Source organism: Xenopus tropicalis, chromosome 2 (assembly GCF_000004195.4).
Source record: "Xenopus tropicalis strain Nigerian chromosome 2, UCB_Xtro_10.0, whole genome shotgun sequence".
Classification (NCBI taxonomy): domain Eukaryota; kingdom Metazoa; phylum Chordata; class Amphibia; order Anura; family Pipidae; genus Xenopus; species Xenopus tropicalis.
Genome location: NC_030678.2, coordinates 64,884,023 through 64,906,595, shown reverse-complemented (window position 1 = coordinate 64,906,595; position 22,573 = coordinate 64,884,023). Strand labels below are relative to the sequence as shown.

General features: G+C 39.3%; 1 protein-coding gene across 3 annotated transcripts in view; it reads right to left on the bottom strand.

Moving 5' to 3' along the window:
- The window catches only part of mapk13 (mitogen-activated protein kinase 13), an 82,911-nt gene extending 63,893 nt beyond the window's left edge, over window positions 1-19,018 (bottom strand). The window contains exons 1-5 of one of the 3 annotated variants that reach the window (XM_018091071.2): window positions 18,574-19,018; window positions 18,331-18,460; window positions 14,680-14,738; window positions 10,248-10,356; window positions 3,077-3,106 (exon numbers count right to left, since the gene is read on the bottom strand). In XM_018091071.2, the coding sequence (XP_017946560.1) occupies window positions 3,077-3,106; window positions 10,248-10,356; window positions 14,680-14,738; window positions 18,331-18,460; window positions 18,574-18,692 (447 nt within the window). In that variant the 5' untranslated portion in view covers window positions 18,693-19,018. The remainder of the gene's footprint in view (window positions 1-3,076; window positions 3,107-10,247; window positions 10,357-14,679; window positions 14,739-18,330; window positions 18,461-18,573) is intronic. The other 2 variants (XM_031895672.1, NM_001123470.1) reach the window with 2 other exon arrangements.
- Window positions 19,019-22,573: the final 3,555 nt, after the last annotated feature.

Genomic DNA, 22,573 nt, shown 5'->3' with positions numbered 1-22,573 from the left:
GTCCTCATCCATAATGGATTTGCGTCACAGTCCCATTAAGAGTGTAAGTGGCTTACATATTTTTACATCACGGGTGCATGACATTATTCAATATTGAATGTAATCTGCTACTTGGGTCCCAAGATTTCCAGTTTGACAACATTCTGCTGCAAGGATACAACATTCTGGATGTAATTAACAGGGATGAATAGTTTTCTGTCATCTGGAAACACTCATAAATTACTTATAATACCCCCAAGTCATTAATGAACAAAATAAATAAAAGTGAACCCAAAACAGAATACTGTAGGTCCCAACTAAGAACCCTACCTCAAGCAGAGAATCCTCCATTAACAGCCACCCATTGTACATGATTCTTTATATAGCGTCCTATCCATGTGCACACATTACCAAGACCAAAAAAAAACCTAAAAAGTTTAGGTTCAATTTTGTTTGGCATGACCTATCCTCTATAATGCCATGCTGATTACTACTTATAATTCTCAAGATGTGATCTCTTAACAAACCTTCACATTTGCCCACCAATGGGCCTTTTCAAATATTACATTAGCTTTCCTCCAAGTGAGTCTAAGAAAATCAGAAAAAGAGGCCTGGCTAAAATTGAACTAAGCTCTCTAAGTTCACAAGTGAGTATTTTATCTGACCCTGCTGCCTTGTTCACATTATTTTTAGTAAACCTTTATGTACCATATCCTGTGTTAATCACTATGATTGATCTAAGCCAGTGCTGTCCAACTCCTGTGGTGCAGAGGGACGGAATTTCTCTAGCATGCATAGTGGAGGGCCGCTAATGGAAGTCAGTTTTGACCACTCCCCTTTTTTAAAACCAACCCACGTTATCACAAGAGCTTTTTAGACCATGCCCACATTAACGGTGGTAGCACAGCATAAACCCAAATGGTTGATGCTTACTGTGGGGATATCAACCATCATTCATATGTTAAAGAATTATATTATGTCCTATTAAGACACACCCTTAAATCCATATGCCTCCTCCTCCCCTGTGTGTGCCATACTCTGCCTGCTCTACCCTGGCTGTGTATGCCATACTCTGCTTGCCCTATGCTACCTGTGTGTGCCATACTCTGAACCATGCAGGGGGCCAGTTAATCTCAGTACTGATACCATTTAAAGCTTACACAAAGGTAAGTCATCAAAGCAGCAAGACAGGTGGGGGGCCACACAGAGGGGGTCGCGGGCCGCCAGTTGGACAGCACTGATCTAAGCCATCAGTACATTTTCTTTTTTTTATTCTTTATAACCAAATTATTTCCATTGTTAGTGGAGCCACAGTCTCAATCTGCATCTTTTTACCGAAGAAACTGTCTGTACTGCAATCCATTCCTTATTATATATTACAAATATTTCCATAGTATTTGTATTCTTTAAACACAGCTTCTGTCTCCTCTGACTTGTAGATTAAAGCTGGCCATACATGCACCGATAATATCATACGAAACCTCGTTTCGTGCAAAATTCGATGCATGTATGGCAAGTCGGCAAGGCAACCAATATTGCAGGAGGCTGCTGATATCGGTCGACTCGCCGATCGGGCAGGTTAAACAATTTTGATCTGGCGCCATTGAAGGCGCCCGAGCAAAATCTATGTTCAGGGCTGAATCGGAAGAAGGAGGTAGAAATCCTATTGTTTCTACCTCCATATCTGACGATTCAGCCCTGAACGTCAGTGGAGGGTTGGAACGATCGAAAATCGCCACGGGTGTGGCCAGCTTTAAATGATTTCTTCTTCATTCCTATTTACTTTGGAGTTAAGCCACATAGGATGGTCCTGAATGCACTTACATTTCCTCCTTAAGGCAATAGAAGGAGGGTTGATGAACACCACCTTGCACCACTTGATGTCATCTTCTCCACAAACAAACAGAAGTTTAATACACATTTGAAGGAAAGTAAAGCTGGCCATACACGGTAAGATCCACTTTCTTGGCGAGGTTGCCAAGTAAGTGGATCTTCTCCCAATATGGCAACCTACAGGTGGCGATACCAGGCTAATTCGGTTGGGAAGTGGGAGATGCAAGCAGCAAGGTGCTTGGGTAGTGGGGAGGGCAGGAAGGGGTGGATGTGTGTGCCAGGCCCTCAAAGGATTCTTCTGTCACTGGTAGTAAGTTTTGCATTTCTAAGCAACTTAAAAAAAACCTGAAAAAAAACTTGAAAAACACCGGTTGCTCTGTTTCAAAATGAAAGAGCTTATTACAATTAAAAATGTTCAAACATTTCAGTGCATCTTTTGTCAATTATTTTTATTGAAAGAGATTTTGAGAAGATTAATAAAAAGGTTAAAATTACAGGTTTACACTTGTATATCAGAGATTTTAATCCCAAAGTTTTAAACAATATACAGTTAGTTATGTTACTAGGACACATTTTCACTTAAATATATTTTTATATTTAGGGGTGTTATAACCATGTACTTAACGAGATATTAACTCTTAAAGGAGACATATAGGATAAATGGGAAAAACCCTAATTTGTAGGCAATTATGAATAATATACGGTGCTGGTTTCACTTTGTGCTAGAAATTAATCCTATCTGTAACAATGGCCCCTTTATTGGAGTTCCCTATAGATCGTATCACTTCTCCCTCCGAGTTTGAAATGGAGAGTGGGCATGTCCTAACGGTCCCTGCCAGAAGCACAGTAGGAGGGGGAGAGCCAATCACAGCCCTGCACTCACACAAGCACAGACAGGCTTCAGTTCCCTATCAGGTCAGCCTGGCTGCTGATTGGTTCCTATCCTACAGTGCAGTGTACGGAGGGCCGCCGGCTCCCCAGTGGAACTGATGGTCGGGCCTAGTGGAGTTTTGGTGGAATTTCTCAATAAATCAGCCTGAAATACAACTTTTTTAAGCACATTCCTTCTATATCTAGAGGAGTATATTTCACTGGTACATTCTTAATTTTTATAGGATATGTCTCCTCTAATAACTGTTTAACAATGCAAGTACTTATATGACCCAGAGCTTCCTAGCACATAGTAAATACCATCAAAAAAAGGACATTTCAACAAAACACCTATGCACCCAGCAAGGTTTATTTTATGAAATAATAGACTTACCCTATGAATGATCCCTGCTGCGTGAATGTACTAGAAAAAGAGAATACATATTTATTAAAAAGCTATTTCAATAATCAGTGAATTTAAAGGTATGTGAATACCCTGATTAATTAAACTATTAATATATTTAAAATAAATTAAAAACTTGCATTGCCATGTTATATCACTAAGATTAAAGGGCAACTAAATGCTCAAAAACATTAGGATAGAAATAATGTAAAAGAAAACTTGCACACTTGCCTAGAGATTAAAGAGCACTCTGATAGCTACATACATACAAACATATTAGTTGAGGTTATTTTAATAACCCCTAACTAATGTTTGGTTGATGCAGAAGGTTATCCACCCCCTGAAAGATCTCTACAATAAAAAGGGATAATAGGTGCCATAACTGTATATCTGCTAATACAACTTTTTAAGTAAGAGGGTACCAAAACTTCACAACTGTATAAGAACCTTATTTAGCCCAATATTAATATACCTTTGTTGCATAAAAGCTCTATGAATACAGCCTGTGTTGGATATGTACATTATCCCACCTTTATTCATAAGAACAATTGTGGCAAAAAAGGAAGGAAGCTAATACAGTAACTTATTTCCCGCAAATAAAATGCTAGTATACCCATACCTATTTAGTATTATTATTACCATCTATTTAGAAAACAACATATTTTGCAGTGTTGTAAAAATAAAATATGTATGTGTTTTATTAATTCTTCCACTAAATATTACAAAGACATAAACTGAAAGTAAGTGTCCTTCCAGCTTCCTAGTTCATATTAGCTGTTAGGCTTCATAGAGGGATATGGGACCTACAAACACCTCACACAAAACTAAACACACAGGAAGACTGTAAATTAAGTACTACTACTTAATTTAGAGTCTTCCTGTGTGTTTACATGGTATCAGCCAGTAGTTTACCTAAGTTGTAGTTTGGCAGATATGGGTCAGAGGCAGGTACTGCAGATTCAAAAACAAGGTGACCAGGCCAACATTGGGAAGTTAGAGGCAGGAACAAAGTAACCAGGGTAAAAATGTTAAAATCCACCAAGAGCTGGCTAGGCTTATAGGAGAGATTAAGACACCCAGACAAGGAAAATACAATTATTAAAGCCTTAATTAGACAGAATTTAGAGTGGCCTCAAGATACAACAGGATGCTGGTTTGTCAGGGTAGTGTTTATGAAATTGTGTGAGTTTCAAGTTTAGATGATAGGTTTTCCTCAAAACCAGTCTTCCATTTTAGCAAAAGTTGTTTGCTTTTCTAGAAGATGGAAAGGGACAGCTAGAATAACAGAAATATTCCTAGAGTACAATTGCATTCCTGAGGAGAGTGAATAAAGCCAAGATATTTAATGGTCTTTTTAAAAAAGTAAATAATTAGCATTTTTAGTAAAGTTTAGCATAGAACTGGTGGGGACTGAGGTAAAAAAGACCTTCTTCATCTGGAGTCTATGTTCTTCCAGAGATAATTAAGGATGTAGTACAAGATGATAATATCAAACACACCTAAAAAAAACCCAGAATATGATATTTAAAAAGGTACTGACATGATGCAAATGCCAAAATGCATAACAGTGTCCATACCTAGTTCGAATAGCAGCTCTCAATTTGTAACCTTCACGCATTTAAACCAACAGAGGTCTATTTTTTATAAATTCTGTTTTTACTGGGTTTTACAACATATTAAAATAGAGGTAGAATAAATAGCAGTCATATACAACTGTACAAATCAGAATTGTATCTGTTTTAAAGGACATGTAAACTCCCACACACAAAAATGTAATCAGTGAATAGCCTCTTTGAAATCTTTCAATACCTGCCACACTGGTTGTCCAGAGGTTAATAGTAAGGCTGCAACATCTCCTTAATCACTTAGATTTCCTTCTCCTCCTGTAACCCACTCACCCCCCCCCCCTTGGGAATTTGGTTTGATTTCTGGCTTGCCAGACATGCTCAGTTGTTCTAAACTCAGATTACTAAACACGCCCCCCCAGTCTCGCAGCCAGTAAAGAGATGGCATTGCTGGTTCCTATAGAAACTAAGCTCTAGCTGTCTGCTATAATTTTTTTCTCCTGAGCTCAGCTTTACCATTGCAGTGCTTAAACAAAGAGAACTTTTATCAGAGACAGTTCTGCCTGTGTGAGCCTGTATTCTTGATGAAATGTATGCTGAATAAGGGCCTATGTGTGTATTCTGTTTGCAGAATTGTTGATTAAAATGTATTTGATTATGTATCAGAGGAAAAATGGCCACCGGGTGAAAGCTGCTATTTGCTTTAGGAAAATGTGATGGTGCGGACGGGATATATGCAGTACAAATAATGCCATTTGGGTGGCGGAGACGTGCCCAACCGATATACATTGTAGGCAAATGTAGGCTTTACATGTCCTTTAACAACGGGTAAAAAGAAAGTAAGAGGGATACATAGGGAGGAGAGAAGGACAGATAGGAAAGGAGGTAGGGGCAGATAGTGGTAAGTCTCTGCAAAATGTGGTAAAAGTCTCTAAAGAGCATTACTTGACACCTTTTCGCCTCAGCACACATGATGACAAGTAATAGCAAGGCTCTGAGAGTAATAAGGCTCTGACTGTGTTAGGAGAGGATCTAGGCCTACATGTCAGGTGTCACTAAAGGTCCTGGACCAGTGAGATGTGTGAAAGTGGACCAATAAAACCATTTCTGTAAATGTTTATGTTTCAGTTTTGTTCATTAACTGTACTTTTTTAGCCAATTTCTAATAGTAGGTGGTTTGTGGAATCTCCACATTAGCAACTTAGCCAGTTGCATGGGTATCAGTGATTGTAAGCAGGGGTAGGGATCTCTTTCATCTTGACTCTTTACACTTAGCACTCAATGTACTTTGTATTTGTTTGTATTAAGTATAGTATTGCCCCCTCTTTTATTAAGCTATTGTTCTGCTGTACAAGCACTGCTTACATAAGTAGCACTATATAAATCATACTATAAGTACATACATAATTATAACTGTATTAAGACAGTTGTATAATAGAAGGTGTTATGGTTCATTTGGGATTTCCAAGTCTGTTAATATCATTGTGAACAGTGGTCCAGTAATTAGCTAAGACTGAACATACCAGTATATATTTTTGCCAATTTAAGTGGAGTTCCATACCAGTGTGAGAGGTGGTCAGAAGTAATTAAACTGGTCCCAGACCCGACCCTTGCCGGCGCTCCCCCTCCGAACACTCCTCCCCTGACGCGTCAAATTTTTGTGCTCGGGGGAGGATGTTGGGTGGGGGCCCTGCGAGGGAGGTTAAGGGGGCTCCTACAGGGGGCGGGGGATTTTAGGACGTGCCCGGATGAATGCACCTGCAGGGCCCCTGGGACGGGAGCCCCAGTGGGCCCTTCACAGCCCAGTCCGACCCTGGTCATAGATAATTCATCAGCTACATGAATTGTGATAAGAACCTTCTTTAAATAAAAGGCAGAAAGAGGGCATCACAACTTGAGAGTCCATGAAACATCCGCTGGCCCCAGAAAGAGCAATTGCTGGATGTTTCCAATAAAAATTTAGGCAAATGGTAAGAAGAGGGGCAAAGGAAGGAATGGGACCAAAAGTCCTTTAGATTCCAGTCTTTACCTGATGTTGAGGGATGTGACCGGCAGTTGATGAGCTAGACCAAATTAGTAAGGGAGTGAAAATGTTTTTCGATCCCTCTGTGCTTCGCAGGGAGAGGCATCTTAGGTTGAGAAAGTGTGCTAGATAGTGGTAGCATAGGTTCCATGTCAGAGGAAGTAGAAGCACCAGGGGTCCCAGGAGACTGAGAAGTCCTTTATTGCTTCTGCATCTGGTTAAAACCCCCCTGCAGTGTTCTGTACAAATGTACTGTAAGCGTTCAGACTTTTAGGATCCCAGTGACTGGGAAACCTGTACAAATCAAAGGCAAAAACCTTCCTGATTAAGCACACAAAGTAGTTGCAGAACTAGTTCAGTTAACACAGGATAGTTCTGCCAGAATCCGTTACAATGTTACGTTGAAGGACAGTGGCAGTATGTAGCTAACTTCACCTGCACAGAAGGCTCACAGCTGCTGAGAGATAGGAGCTGCTTATCAGAAGCAAAGGGAGAGCTGATCACTATAAAAGAGTATATGCTGTTTGAGTTCAGCATTGTCAGAACACCAAAAGAGACAGTAGGTTATCATCATATCACAAAAGTCAGCATGCCAGGTCATTTACTAGAGGACAGAACCAGGGAAAAGGCAGAGGCAATGCCAGAGTACAGGCTTGGATCATACACAGATACACGCAGTGCCAAGGGATAATAGAAGAGTGATGACAGACAGGCCAAAATTCAAAACCACTAACTTATCAGCCGAAATGCCCCCCAAATCTTAATTACACACAAAAACCTGTTTGCTCAGGTAATGTGCCTGAGTGGATAGGATCTATAAAAGGCTTCCTCTAAATGCTGATTGAAGGTAGACAGGAGACATTAACCCTTACCCATGCTGGACCAAATTCCTAACATGCAGTTACCAAACCACTTGTGTGAGGGAAGACAGTCGCTTAGTTAGCAAGGTAAGAGCCAAGGATTCCTTAGCTTGATCCATATTATGGCCTGGTTGTAATGTCTGGCTTCCAGCAGGATCTAACTCAGACTCTGACCTACAAGCACCTCACTAAGAACTTAGCACAAACTTTTTTAAAACCAGTGTTAAAAAAACAGGGTATAGCTTTGTCTCCAGAAACAATGCAGCTGATTAAAAGACCTAGAGGAATCCCTGGTGTTAAACCCAGAAGAACAGTGCTTTCAACAGTGCTCAATATATTCAGACCAAAGCTTAATGTAAAAGTGAACTGCTATATTTAGTTACGAATAGTATTAGGTGATGCCAAAAACCAAACATAATGCTAGCGAGTGGATTGGGCAACTTTGGACTGAATTTCATCAATTTACACATGCGCAAGCCCAGGGCCACTGGCTTCGCTTAGAAGAGAAATTGAGAAGGCGTCAAACAAGAAGCTGGCTGAATGTTGGTGAACAGAGAAGCACAGAACTGCACTCAGTATGATAGAATGGGCCCGATTCACTAAAGTCCGAAATAAGGAGTGCTATTTATAGCATGCGTTAAAAATCTTATCACTTCTTATTTTTCACTCGATTCACTAAAAGGACACTTGTCATAATTAAGAAGCGATGTTCTTGGCGTTATTTATCTTACGATGACATATTTTCAAGCAATATATTACGCAGCGCACAAGATAGTACGCAGCGCACAATATTTTATGCAGAGCGCAATATATTACGCAGAGCGCAATATATTACGCACGTAACCATTACTTTCTGAAAACCACCATTTCCCTGAAAACTGGAGGATGCATCACTCTAGGGCCAACATATACTTGAAAAAATACAACTGCAAACTCCATGTTGTGTTGCCAATAGCTCACGAACCGCAATTTTCTTTAAGTACCGCCTGCCCCAAGTAGGGTTAATATTCACACAGATTAACACGATATTTTGCACGTTTAACGCTTCATATGTGTTTGTGAATCATGCGTTAGTACTATTTCTATTCGCTAATTAACGCAATGCGTTTTTTTTGTGCATGCGATATGCGGATTAACACATGCAAAATGACTTTGATGAATCGGTACTTAATTATCGCATGCTTTTTAATGAAAAAAACTATGCGATAAGCGTTATTGACCTTTAGTGAATCGGCCCCTATAACGCTTATCACATAGTTTTTTTCATTAAAATATGTCATCGTAAGATAAATAACGCCAAGAACATCGCTTCTTAATTATCACAAGTGTCCTTTTAGTGAATCGAGCGAAAAATAAGAAGTGATAAGATTTTTAACGCATGCTATAAATAGCACTCCTTATTTCGGACTTTAGTGAATCGGGCCCAATGTATGTATAATAGCACACATAATTAAGACTTGTTGTTTCTCTACTTTTCTTCTCCTTTAACTGGGAAAGACTTTTCACAGGGTTTAATATAGAAAAATATGGAATGTCTTCGGAATCGCTCAAATGTCATTATATTCCCCTTTTAAGCAATGAAAGAATGCATTAGGCATTCTAAGTACAAAACTATGTAGCCCAAATAAATTCTGTCCAGGATGTTGTATCTTTGCAGCAGGTTCAAAAAAGGGCAATTAAGCTGGTAAAGAGTGTGGAAGATCTTAATTATGATGAATGGAACTAAGAGGGATATGATAACTATGTATACATTTTTTACCAGTAGGTCTTTTAACTGACACAAAAGCATCCATTACAGTGAGAAGCTGTTTTAGCAAGTTTTAGCATACAAGGAAATAGCTCTTACTACAAAGTTGATTTAGGGATCAGTTTAATTGACATCTTGGATTCAGAAGGAATACAAGGCACTGTGTATTGTGAATCTAGAAACACTGCCTGCATTACTCATTTAAAACTTTGGTGGGTGGCTGACCTGCCACCACAACAGTTTTAGCTGGTCTAGAAAAAATCATGATATCTGCAGTAAAAACTAAAAATGAAAAATAATGTAAATTGTAAAATTGATCAGAAATACACTATGAACACGTTTACATTATGTTTAGGGCATTTAAAATCCCTTTCATGTTTAAATATGTCCTCAGCAGTCTTAGGGCAGTGGCAGACGGGAAGATTAGTCGCCTTACGACAAATCTTCATTACCGCAGGCGACTAATCTCCCTGCAGTGCCATCCCACCAGTAAATATGTAAATCGCCGGTGGGATGGAATATGTGCTGCTACAATTTCCAGAAGCCACCTGAAGTTTTCTCTCAAGGCAATGGCATATGCTATCCCACCAGCGATTTACATTCTTGCCGGTGGGATGGAATTGCGGGGAGATTAGTCGCCCACAGCAACGAAGATTTGTCGTGGGGCAACTAATCTCCCCGTCTGCCACTGCCCTTAAGGCATGCCGCACACAAGTATGGAAAGACCCCTTTTCCAAATGTTGAACTGCAAGACATTTATCAGTGAAACTTTCACAAATAAAACATAATCCCGATTAGCTAGCAATATCCTACAAAATACGCAAATCACAGGCCTCAGCCTTTATTAAATGTGCTCTGTGGCTTACATTATTATTTATAGGTTCATCTTTTTGCAGCTAATCGCCTACTAAATAATGTACACTGAAACTCTGAATTTGGAAACTGCACAAAGCAGGAAGAAACTTACCTTGAGACCACACAGCATCTGATAAACCAAGTACTGAACCTTATCTTCAGATAGGTGGTGTCCCATTATTTTCTGTAAATCAATCTGCATGTATGGCATCACTAGATAGCTTTAAAAGAAAGTTCTTGTTTACTACACATAAAGTAGCATCTTAATTATGTTAGTCAAATTACACAATAAGGCAAATAGTTAAGAACAACATTGTCACGATTACGCCACTTCAGATGCACGTGACTTTAGGCGTGGCTATCTTGAGGGTCACCTGCTCAGTCTCACAAACATTGCACACAGGTCAGACTAGTATCACAGAACCCAAAGGACCAACCAACATCCACAAACTCATACAAAACTTGCTGCCACCACTCTCATACTTCTTACATTGGCGATGAGAGATGCCAGGCACTTTAGTAGTAAAAGGGTTAATTTAAGGAACTAACACACACATTCTTCTTACCAGCAAGTCAAGGGTTAATCAGCATACAGCATGCAGAGGGCTAAGGCACACAAAACACTTACACACTCAGAGGTTAGGTATACTTTAGAGCATCAAAGACATAACTTATTAAAGTTTATATTTAATATTATAAAAGGTATAACAGTGCATATGTATAAAATGATTTTACAAAAAGGACATACGGTAAAATAAGTACAAACATTTTTTTTTTTTTAAATAAATGGGAAACAAAGTCCTATACTATACCCAGGCCCGGATTTGTGGAGAGGTCACAAAGGCCCGGGCCTAGGGCGGCACAAATTTGGGGGCAGTATGCCTCCCTGCCACACCAAAATCTCCCCATACGGAGTAAGGGGACTTCTCCCCACTGCTCCGTATGCAAGGACTTCCGTGCATGAGTATCAAACTGTACCAAGCAGAGTCCTTCGAGTCCTGGAGGCAAGGGGAAACCTCGGGATGAACTTCCAATTGAAATTGGTCCTCCAAAGTAAATCCTAAATCTGAAGTGTAGTCAGAAGAGCTGACTATTTATACCAGTTTGCAGGGCATCAGGTAACTGGACACTCCCCCCTCCCTCAGGAATGCAAGGGGTGTCACCATTAGCAGGACACAGTGTGAGTTTTATGACCTCCTGAGTGTATGGACTGGACCACTAATATAATGCCCATAACACCTTATGGGAACATAATAAAAATCAATTTTATATGATCCCACCAGTCCCATAGAGACTAAACATCACTACTGTGTGACCTGCCCCTGCCCAGATATTCCTACAGTGGCGTGCAAAAGTATTCGTCACCCTTGAACTTTTGCACATTTTGTCACATTACAGCCACAAACATGAATCAATTTTATTGGAATTCCACGTGAAAGACCAATACAAAGTGGTGTACACGTGAGAAGTGGAACGAAAATCATACATGATTCCAAACATTTTTTACAAATAAATAACTGCAAAGTAGGGTGTGCTTAATTATACAGCCCCCTTTGGTCTGAGTGCAGTCAGTTGCCCATAGACATTGCCTGATGAGTGCTAATGACTAAATAGAGTGCACCTGTGTGTAATCTAATGTCAGTACAAATACAGCTGCTCTGTGACGGCCTCAGAGGTTGTCTAAGAGAATATTGGGAGCAACAACACCATGAAGTCCACATAACACACCAGACAGGTCAGGGATAAAGTTATTGAGAAATTTAAAGCAGGCTTAGGCTACAAAAAGATTTCCAAAGCCTTGAACATCCCACGGAGCACTGTTTAAGCTATCATTCAGAAATGGAAGGAGTATGGCACAACTGTAAACCTACCAAGACAAGGCCGTCCACCTAAACTCACAGGCCGAACAAGGAGAGCGCTGTCCATAGGACAACTATTAGTCGTGCACTGCACAAAGTTGGCCTTTATGGAAGAGTGGCAAGAAGAAAGCCATTGTTAACAGAAAACCCTAAGAAGTCCCGTTTGCAGTTTGCCACAAGCCATGTGGGGGACACAGCAAACATGTGGAAGAAGGTGCTCTTGTCAGATGAGACCAAAATGGAACTTTATGTGTGGCGGAAAACTAACACTGCACATCACTCTGAACACACCATCCCCACTGTCAAATATGGTGGTGGAAGCATCATGCTCTGGGGGTGCTTCTCTTCTGCAGGGACAGGGAAGCTGGTCAGAGTTGATGGGAAGATGGATGGAGCCAAATACAGGGCAATCTTGGAAGAAAACCTCTTGGAGTCTGCAAAAGACTTGAGACTGGGGCGGAGGTTCACCTTCCAGCAGGACAACGACCCTAAACATAAATCCAGGGCAACAATGGAATGGTTTAAAACAAAACATATCCATGTGTTAGAATGTCCCAGTCAAAGTCCAGATCTAAATCCAATCGAAAATCTGTGGCAAGATCTGAAAACTGCTGTTCATAAACGCTGTCCATCTAATCTGACTGAGCTGGAGCTGTTTTGCAAAGAAGAATGGGCAACGATTTCAGTCTCTAGATGTGCAAATCTGGTAGAGACATACCCTAAAAGACTGGCAGCTGTAATTGCAGCAAACGGTGGTTCTATAAAGTATTGACTCAGGGGGCTGAATAATTACGCACACCCCACTTTGCAGTTATTTATTTGTAAAAAATGTTCGGACCACCTGACGTCCTCCCCGAGCGCGTATAAATTGAACGCGGCGGGGGAGGAACAGTCAGAAGGGGGAGCGCCGGCAAAGGTTGGACTGGGCCGCCGGGGCCCGGTGTCCCGGCGGCCCAGTCCGACCCTGACTACACTGATGAGCCCCAAAAAGGGCAAAACTGGTCTGTAGTTGGGAATCTGATCAGCTATTATCTTAGCTTTTGCTTTAAAAACCCAGTGGGTAAGCTTTAGCCGAAAGGATAAACCCATGTAAATTGGACTTTTCTAAGAGCCTTAAAAGAGAAAGAAAGGTAAAAACTAAGTTTTTAATGTAAATACAGCCAAAAGCACTCACAGAAATGCTGCACTGCCTTCTCTGAAAAAAGATTAGTTGTGTCTGTTTTCCTCTGCCAGAGACACTCAGCTTTCTGTTCTCTGCTCTTTCCTGCTCCCCCTCCCTCAAGAATGCTAAGAATTCACTCCCCCCCTTAGGAATGTGGATCTGAGCCAATCAGCAGGAAGCTGAATCATAGTCTAACTAACTGAGCATGTTCACTTGGTCTGCATGTCTGTGCAGGAATGAGGCATTAAGGGAACTTTCTTTACACAGCTCAGCGTTTTTTCTTCCTGTTTGGCTTCAGATCTTCTGAACAGGTGAAATATGGGGAGACTTAAGGGCACTATTGAGACAACTGAAGGTATGCCTGCAGCTTGAGATTAACTCTTTACTAGCTTTTCCTTCTCCTTTAAGGAATTTGTTCCCAGAATCCCTTTGACTTAACCCTTCCTTGCGACATCTGCTTGCGGACCCTGCTTGTGCATGCACAGTTTAAGCAGATTTCCTCCTACCACCAACTGTACATGTGCAAGCAGGATCCGTATCGGCAGAGAGACCCGAAGACTATTCACATGCAGGGCGGATGTCGGCCAGGTACACAGCTGCGCTACTCTGCTCTTTTAGGTTTGGGTTAGCAACAGGGGCTTTTATAGCCTGGGGGTAAAGTTCTTCTTGGAGACAATGATCAACCCAATTGGATAAACCCTCAGAAAATGAACCAATACTGGCAACAATTGGCCATCCCTGGGGAGCTGTCATAGATTTATGATTTTTTTGGTGGTGGAATATGGGGGTAATAGTATAGTTCCGACCCAGAAAAAGAACATCCTCATTATCCACCACCTCCAAAGATTTTGCCATGGGAAAAATTTCCACACGTCAAAAAAAGTTGTGCTTCAAAAAAAATTTTTTGCCCATAAATAATTCATGTTTTACGAATTATTTGCTGTTTCACAAATGTTTTCAATGTTTTGCAAATTTTGCATTGAAGCAAAACCGGAAAGATTCGATCATCACTAACCTGTAGTAAGACAATGCAGATAAAATAAACCTAGCACAAGCAAAAAAAAAATGCAACTTTCTAATCTGTATAAAAGTTTTTATATTTGCAGTACTAAAACTGATAATTTCTCTCTAAAGGGCATCTTAACCCCAAAAAAGTAATTGATCATTAAGCAGTCCTTTAAACAATTTTGCAAATGACATCAGTTTTCTATTTTTTGTGGTTTCTGAAAGTCAGAGTCAGCAACTCCAGGATTAAATGACTATACACAAAATGCATAGAAAGGGTCGCTGACCTTCAAAGAGCTGTTGAGTCAAAAGCCTTGTATTAGCAGTCTAAAACTACTAATATCTTAGAAACCACTAAAAATAGAATATAAATATCACTTGCAAAATTTCTCAGAAGACCACCAAGTAACTTTTATCAACTTATTTTTTAAGATCTCCTTTAAGGGAATCTTTAAAGTTCATATACAGTATAGCATTAAAGATCACTGTGCATAATTAAGTTCATAAGATTCACTCACAAGTTATGGAAGTCATTAAACGATGTGGCTGATGTAAAAACATCCAGGAGTCCAATAACCTGTAGAAAAATAACACATTTTACATTATGTGTACTTTCCACAAATATATGGCTTTCTGGGGTGAGCATACTTTTTGTAGCTTTGTTCTACATAAAATGATGTAAATGTGTTGATTTTGCAGAAGCTGAAATTACTACATATGGGGGTATGTTCACAATGGGGCCCCTACATGCCACATACTTAAGTATATCTATTCATATTGGGCATCAAACTGTTCAGTGGACCCCTGGTGTTCATATTTAGGGTGTTTTATCTGGTTACTTTATGACCTGTAGGAAATAAGATACTATAGTCTGGAAGCTTTGAAGCGATTTTTAAAAAAAATCACAAATAAGGAAAGCATTGCAACTTGGTACTTTGGAGTAGACAGACAGACAGTTCTACCTATTATGGATTCCCCAGAATCTGTTCTTTCTAAATATGTACAATTTTCTGGGATAAACCTTCTGTTTTTGGCCTTGAAATCTAAAGTATGCAGCTTTCTGAAGAAGTGCTTTGGAAATTTGGTAGTGTACTGCTGGGAATTTTTGACCTATACAAGTAAGAAATCTCCATAAAACTATATATATTTGGTATTGGCACGTTCAGGGACTTTCCAAATCAGTTGTATTTTCATGCATAAACTAATTTTTGTTTCTGCTGTATGTGTTTATATTATGGAAAAATGTTTTTTTCATTATTTAGACATTTAGAAGCCTATATCTTGTTACAGAATTGGAATTACACAACGATTCTACCATATTTTAAAAGCTAAGGTTGTCCTGAAAAAACAATATATTGTCTTCCTGGGTAAACTAAAAGTCCCCCCGAGGAAAGGGCCCTAAAGTGATACAGTCCAAAATGTTCAAAAACTGTCTGGCAGTAGAAGGGTTAAGCTTGCTGTAATTGCGAACATTTGGTGTGACTGCCAGAAATGTTGTCACTCTATGCTCCACAGACTGGAACCCCATTGTTAACATCTCTGTTATGGTAGGGATAATACAAATCCCAGTGCTTTCCAAACCAAAAGCCACTTCATAATTTTTAAGTTAGAAAAAAATTACATAAAAAATTACATAAATCATGAATGTACAATCTTCAATCTTTGCATATTATTTTTTTTCTAAAATAGTTTTCTAAATGGATGGGAACATTTTAATCATTTTGCCTTCTATTCAAAGTGGATTTATGATAGCTTTTTGGACTATTTGGAATACTTTAGACTCCTAAACTTGCCTGTAAGTAGGAGGCCCCTGGCAGTGATTAATGGGGAAAGCTCCAGGTTTCAGAAGGTAAAAATTGAATAAATCATGTATAATCTGCAGTCCCCTCTGTAAAGTTCTGGAGTACTAATGTATATTTACAAAATTATCTTAAAATTGTTGCACATTATATTTTTTCTTTTTAGTAATTTTATTCTAAAATTTAAATGAATTTTTATAGGCGCCTACGCCCCCCCCCTTCCATAAAGCAAGTGCTCTTGGATGCCTATTTAGAAAAAACAGCTCTGCCCTTGTAACGCTGTAAACTTTGGGCAGAATGCTTTTTCCCTCTTGTATCAATTATCAGTTCAATCTTTGTATGTAATCTGTATGTTTAATGTATACTATTATTTTCATTTATTGTATTGTGCTTCCTGAATATGTTGGTGCTTGATAAAGACATAATAATAACAGCAATAATAATTGGCCTAAAGGTACCCATACACCTTCAGATCCGCTCGCTTAAGGCTCCGTAGCAGATCACTGGTAACAGACAAACACACAGGGAGCTTCTATCAATCCAGGCAACTACTGTAATTACTTTAGGAGAGATGTCGGTGCCAGGGAAAACCAGTTCAGCTGGTATGGGAGAAGAGGGAAGGGACCCACAATGTTGTATTGCATTTGTAAAGAGAGGTGCATTCATTTTCATGCAAGATAAATACTTTAGCTTTTCTCAAACCATAATTTTTGCTGTGATTGTGATATTTTTTCACAAAATATGATCACATCAAAGGTTACTGTTGTCATTTTTTGTCATCGTATTGTATAATATACAATTCAAGTGCAAACTATCATGGAATAAAAAGCTTTAAAAAAGTCTAAAAACCTAAAATAAAATTATTTTGCACCGGTTTGCAAATACTAGATCATATTTACAGCTCCTACTCCTCCCCTGCACCCTGCTACCTTTGTACTGGCAGCTTGCCAAGTTTCTTTGTCACAAACTTTTAGATTTGACAGAAATATGGAGCCAGTATAGTGGAAAGCGTTTTATGGACAAATAGAAGCTCTTGGATGTCCACTTCATTTGGACATAATTATCTTGCACCACATGTCTTAAGTAGATAGGGCAAAGTAACATCATGTAGGGCTGTTGTGTTCCTTATATTGAACCTGGCATTTTGGGACTCACTTCTTCTGTAGTATATCCCCACAAGATTGTTCAGTTGCCAGGGACTTAGTGCAGGGCTTTTGGTTTTATTTAGCTGTGGCACATGATAATTATGTCAGATTGAAGCAATCTTTTAACTCTTTTTTTCCCAAAAAGTTCTTTCCACTATTGACTAGTTCTTATGTCTGTCAAATCATAAGGCTGGTAACAAGGAAACTTTGCAAGCTGCCAGTAGAAAAGTAGGAAAGTACAGTGGTGGAGTGAAAGCTGTATATATGGTCTATTATCTGCAATCCAGTGCAAAAATAATAATAACTTATATTTAGGAAAAAACTCCTTTCTGCTTCGGAAAGACTTTAGACTTTGCATTTCCATTTCATGATAGTTCCCAGTTATTACTGAAAGAACATATGCAATGTTAGCACTCCAGGAAACCCCTTTTTCTTACCTGTACAGTACCTCTAATGCTCAAGGGCAGTAAAAAGAAAACTCCTTTCTCTGCATGTACAACATAATGTTCACTTTCATTAAAATAAGATTTTTTTAATTAAAAATGCCTATATTTATCAGTGTTTTCCATTACAGGTCATTAGTATGTGTCATCATATACAGACATACAATAGGGACAGGCAACAGTTTGTTCTAAAAAAATACCGGGGTGAAGTGCACAGAACAGAGGTAAATGATTCAAGTTAAGGGGGTAACCATGACGAGGGCGAAAGGTTATGCAAACTCTCTTGCACAATATGAAGGAAAGGGTAAATGAGAAAAAAAAAGTTGAAAGAAACGAACTGGGATAAACTATGACTCATACAGCAATTACTTTTCCTCGCTGACTTTTTCTTAGGGCGAGGGCAGACAATGCGTATATCCGCTTCTCTCAGCCCTGCGCTTTTCTGCCTGGGTGAGAGAAGCAGATCCTCTTCTGTTCACTTCGCTGTGTGCCTGCACTAAAGGCTATGGCAGAGGGTGCGCACACAGAGTGGAGCGGTTGGCCTGGAAAACGCAAAGCTTTACTGGCTATATACACCATGTCTATACATTTTACATTAAGATATTTAAAACAACCAAGTAACAGCTGTAAATATGGCAGGTTCATATCAATATTACTATGTTAACCATTTAAGCTACAGACATTTTAAACATATCAAACACAGATAAACCAATTTCCCTTTGTTTACTGCAATAATTCTGTTTGTCAATTCATTATATTAGTTAAAAAACAATATCTCTCACATTTTCATGGTTCATATGTTTGAGAAGTGTGAGCTCCCTGAAAGCTCTCTTGGCAAATATTTCTGACTGGAAAGGCCGACTCAACTTCTTTATGGCGACCTTTTCTCCAGTTTTCAAATCAATGGCAGAACTGAAAAACAAGTTAGCAACTTTGAAATTTATTTAAAACACATATTTCTGGCATAAGACAAAGTTTCTGTCATTGAGAATTTGTAATAAAAGTAATTGTTTCCAAAAACTCACCACACAGATCCATAGGCTCCACTTCCCACAAGACACAGACTGGCATATCTCAGTGGAATTTCCCATAGAGTTTTGTTCACTTCCTCTTTACGAAACTTGCACTTTACAGAGGAGCTCATGTTTTCTCTTGTTCAGTATAACAAACCTATTCACAAGTTCTTTGAAAATGCACTCTATGCAGTTAGTGGATGTGGATACCATTTAACGTTTACATTATATTGCAGGGCCAATATAATCCACCAGATGAACAACAAACATGAATCTTTTCTTTAACAATGGCTCCTGAAAGGGGTCCATTAAGTTTAGGTGAAACTCACAGTACTCATATACCAGTGTTTCACACAAGAAATAACATCTCACAAGGCATCAACATTCTTAGCTTAGCTTCCCAAATGATTTGCTTCACCTTTGCTGTACATTCACCTTCTTCCGGAATCAGTTTTCTAGTTGTGGGAGGGGAAGTCTTACAGGAAAGGGGTGTTGTTTTTTGTTCTCTATCTGATAGAGCTTAAGCATTTTTGACAGGCGTGGCTTTCAAGACAGGCTTACAGGTAAGGGGGTGTAGTTTTTCTACCTGATAGAGGTTGAACATATTTGATGGACATGGCTTCAAAGCACAGGCTTGTTTTATTCCTTGAACAAACATGTGCAGCAGATGGGTGGGGATTTCCTTACAGGTTCAGGCAGAACTAGTGTTGTATACTTTCACTCATTTAAATGAACTTGCCTTGTCTCTGGAAGCCAATTTAACTTTTTTTCAGAAAATCAAGAAAAGTAAACAGCTCTGAAATGCAGAGATGTGGTTTTTACTACTATGACCAGTTGCATTTGCTTTTTGCTGCCAGTGCACTTGCTTTGTCACTTGAAAAGAGTCACATATGCGTTTTCAAGTGTACATTTACATTTCATGTAAATGTAACATTATTCTAAATAACTTTGCAGTATAAATTCATTACAAATGTTAAAGTTATTTGTGTATATACAGTATATAAAGCAATTACATTTACAAATGACTTTTAAAGCATTAAAAGCCTTAGGTGCAATTTTAGCCAGCGTATTTAAGCTGTCCAATTATTATTAGCATGTATTTATAACACACCAATGTATTACACAGCATCTCTGTGCAATAAGTGGGGTTATACATTGAACATACAGAATTACATACAAAGCAACCAGTGCTCAAGGTGAAGAGGTCCTGGTCAAAAGAGCTTACAATCTAAAAGATGAATTTACAATCTAAAATTGTTTCTATTCACTTGAGAAGTGCATGGAGAGGGATTTAGGAACAAAACAGTGAATAGAAGCTGCAAGAGATGAACAAGGTACCTTTTCAAGGAGCTGAAACAGCTAAAAAGTAACATATGTGAAAATGGCCAATGACATATCATACAATAGGGTTGATTCACTAAGGTGTGTTAAAACGAGCGCAAGTAGGTTTCGCACAGACTAATATGATATTTAGTGCGTCTATGTGTTTGTGAATCATGCATTAATATTATTTCTGAGCGAGAATTAACGCTATGCGTTAAAATTAACGCCTTGCGATCATGTGTTATTTAGCGCATGCGATATATGGCTTAACGCATGCGATAATACTTTTCGTGTCAATTTTAACGCAAAAAAGCATGGGATAACGCTTATCGACCTTTAGTGAATCAACCCTAATGTGTTTCTCCACCAGCAAATTTCAGTCAAGAACAATGATTTTTATATTTCAGTATTTAAACTGTATATACATCAGTCCAACCATCTGTAGCCATTCAGTTATTGTTGAGCAGCAATTTCCAGCATCAGCCACTAGAAGAAGTTTGTTATGGTGGGAGTTAAATCCCACCAACTGCATGGGGGCTGCAGATTATAGATTCATATTTTATGTAATTTTTCTTCCTCAGGCAGGGACTGCAGCTTTTTATAATTGCAAGCCTCCCATTGACAAACAAGCCTAACTTGGACTTTTGCTATTTGCTATTTAAGTGAATTATGAAGTGCTGTAGACTCACTTGGTAATTGATAAAAGGCAACAAAGAAGTTACAGCCCGCAAACAATAGGATAAACGTTTTGGCAGTAAAAGGGTTACAGTCTTCAGAGCAGTAGAGAAAAAACCCTTCTTGCAGTGAAATGGTTATAGTCTGCAGAGACGTAGAGTGCAAAGGTTACAGTCTACATAGCAGAAGAGGTAGAACAGGAAGCTTGTCTCCATATATGGTAAACTATTAGTTATGCTAATATCTCTAGGAGAGCTGCATAGAACTGAAAGCTGCTAGCTGTGCTAGTAGTGGCTTCAATCCCCTGAAGCAGAAGACAGCACGTAATTCCCCTGTGCTGTTTGTACTGATTATTTACCACAGGATGGACATGAAAGCCGCACACCTTTGGTGGTATTTGGGTGTATCCTGCAAACAGCAGAACTGCAATTGTATGTTGCCCCATGTGATCTGTCCACTAAGGAAAATTTGCAGTCACGTAAAAAAATGTCTTGGTCGCATTAAAATTGTTGCGCTTTTAAAAATGTTGCGGTTGCATCAAAAAAAGTCTCAGTCAGTAAAAAAATGCACGCGCCAAAGTAGTGCACATCAAAAAAGTCGCATTTTGTTAATTTTTTGCAATTTTACAACAAAGAAAAATGGAACAGATTTGCTCATCACTACTGTCCATGACATGTAGACAAGAGATATTCTTTCACCACCCATCCTGGCCTCAAACAAAAACAAAGTAGCTTGTGTTAAAGTGGGAAGTGTGGACTACTCTGCAGGCAGCAAGTAAGTTTGGTTGCTTTTCATGTAATATGTTTAGCAGGTGGGTGGGTTCCTATAGAGAGACATCTCCGGTGAACTACCTTTAGGGAAATTTACCCCCCTGGGTAAAAAAGACCCACTTAACTATTGCCCCCCTCTCCAAAGCCACACAGTCTGTTTCATAGAAATGTGCCCCTGTTTGAACAATTGAAATAAAAATGCAGTGTAGCATGGCAGAGATTGAAGGCACCATCTTCAATCCCTTCTCATCTTCTTGTTGCTAGTGCAGAATCAGCTCATACTCCTGCAGAGTCAGTGTTGGCGAAGAGACACAGAGAGGATAGTATGGCAGTGAAGATGGTGCCTGCAATCTCTGCCGAGTGGTGCTGCATTTTTATTTCAGTTGTTTAAAGGGGCACTTTTCTATGAAACAGACTGTGTGGGGTGGGAGAGGTTAAGGGGGGCTGCTAGAGGTCAGTTTTCTACCAAGGAAGTAGACACTATTAACACACTATATATTAACCCCCTAGCTTGACCCCAAAACCTTCAGGAGTGAAAGAATCCAAGATACAGATAAATTCTTTGAGAAACTGCCCGACAAATTTGCTCAATCCTCCTCAATAGCCCCTTCATCAGATCCTGCAACGCTTCACACACTGCTTTCCAATTTAGCAAAGCAGACCAAGCACAAATTAAACAGACAAAGCTTTCGTAAAGCAAGACGTGGCCACTTTGCAGAGGAAGCTTGCGACACTCACCTACAAGCTGACCTTGTAGTGATGAGCGAATCTGTTTTTTAACGTGATCGTGTAATGTGGAAATTTGCTGCAAATCCATGCCTGGCAAAAATTTACTCATTACTATCTGCCAGTCTTGGTTGTCTTTTGTAGCCAACAGGGTGTTGTTCTGTTCAGGAGCTTGGCTTGGAAGATTCAAGCAAGATCAGCTTGTATACAGTGGCTTGCAAAAGTATTCGGCCCCCTTGAACTTTTCCACATTTTGTCACATTACAGCCACAAACATGAATCAATTTTATTGGAATTCCACGTGAAAGACCAATACAAAGTGGTGTACACGTGAGAAGTGGAACGAAAATCATACATGATTCCAAACATTTTTTACAAATAAATAACTGCAAAGTGGGGTGTGCGTAATTATTCAGCCCCCTTTGGTCTGAGTGCAGTCAGTTGCCCATAGACATTGCCTGATGAGTGCTAATGACTAAATAGAGTGCACCTGTGTGTAATCTAATGTCAGTACAAAT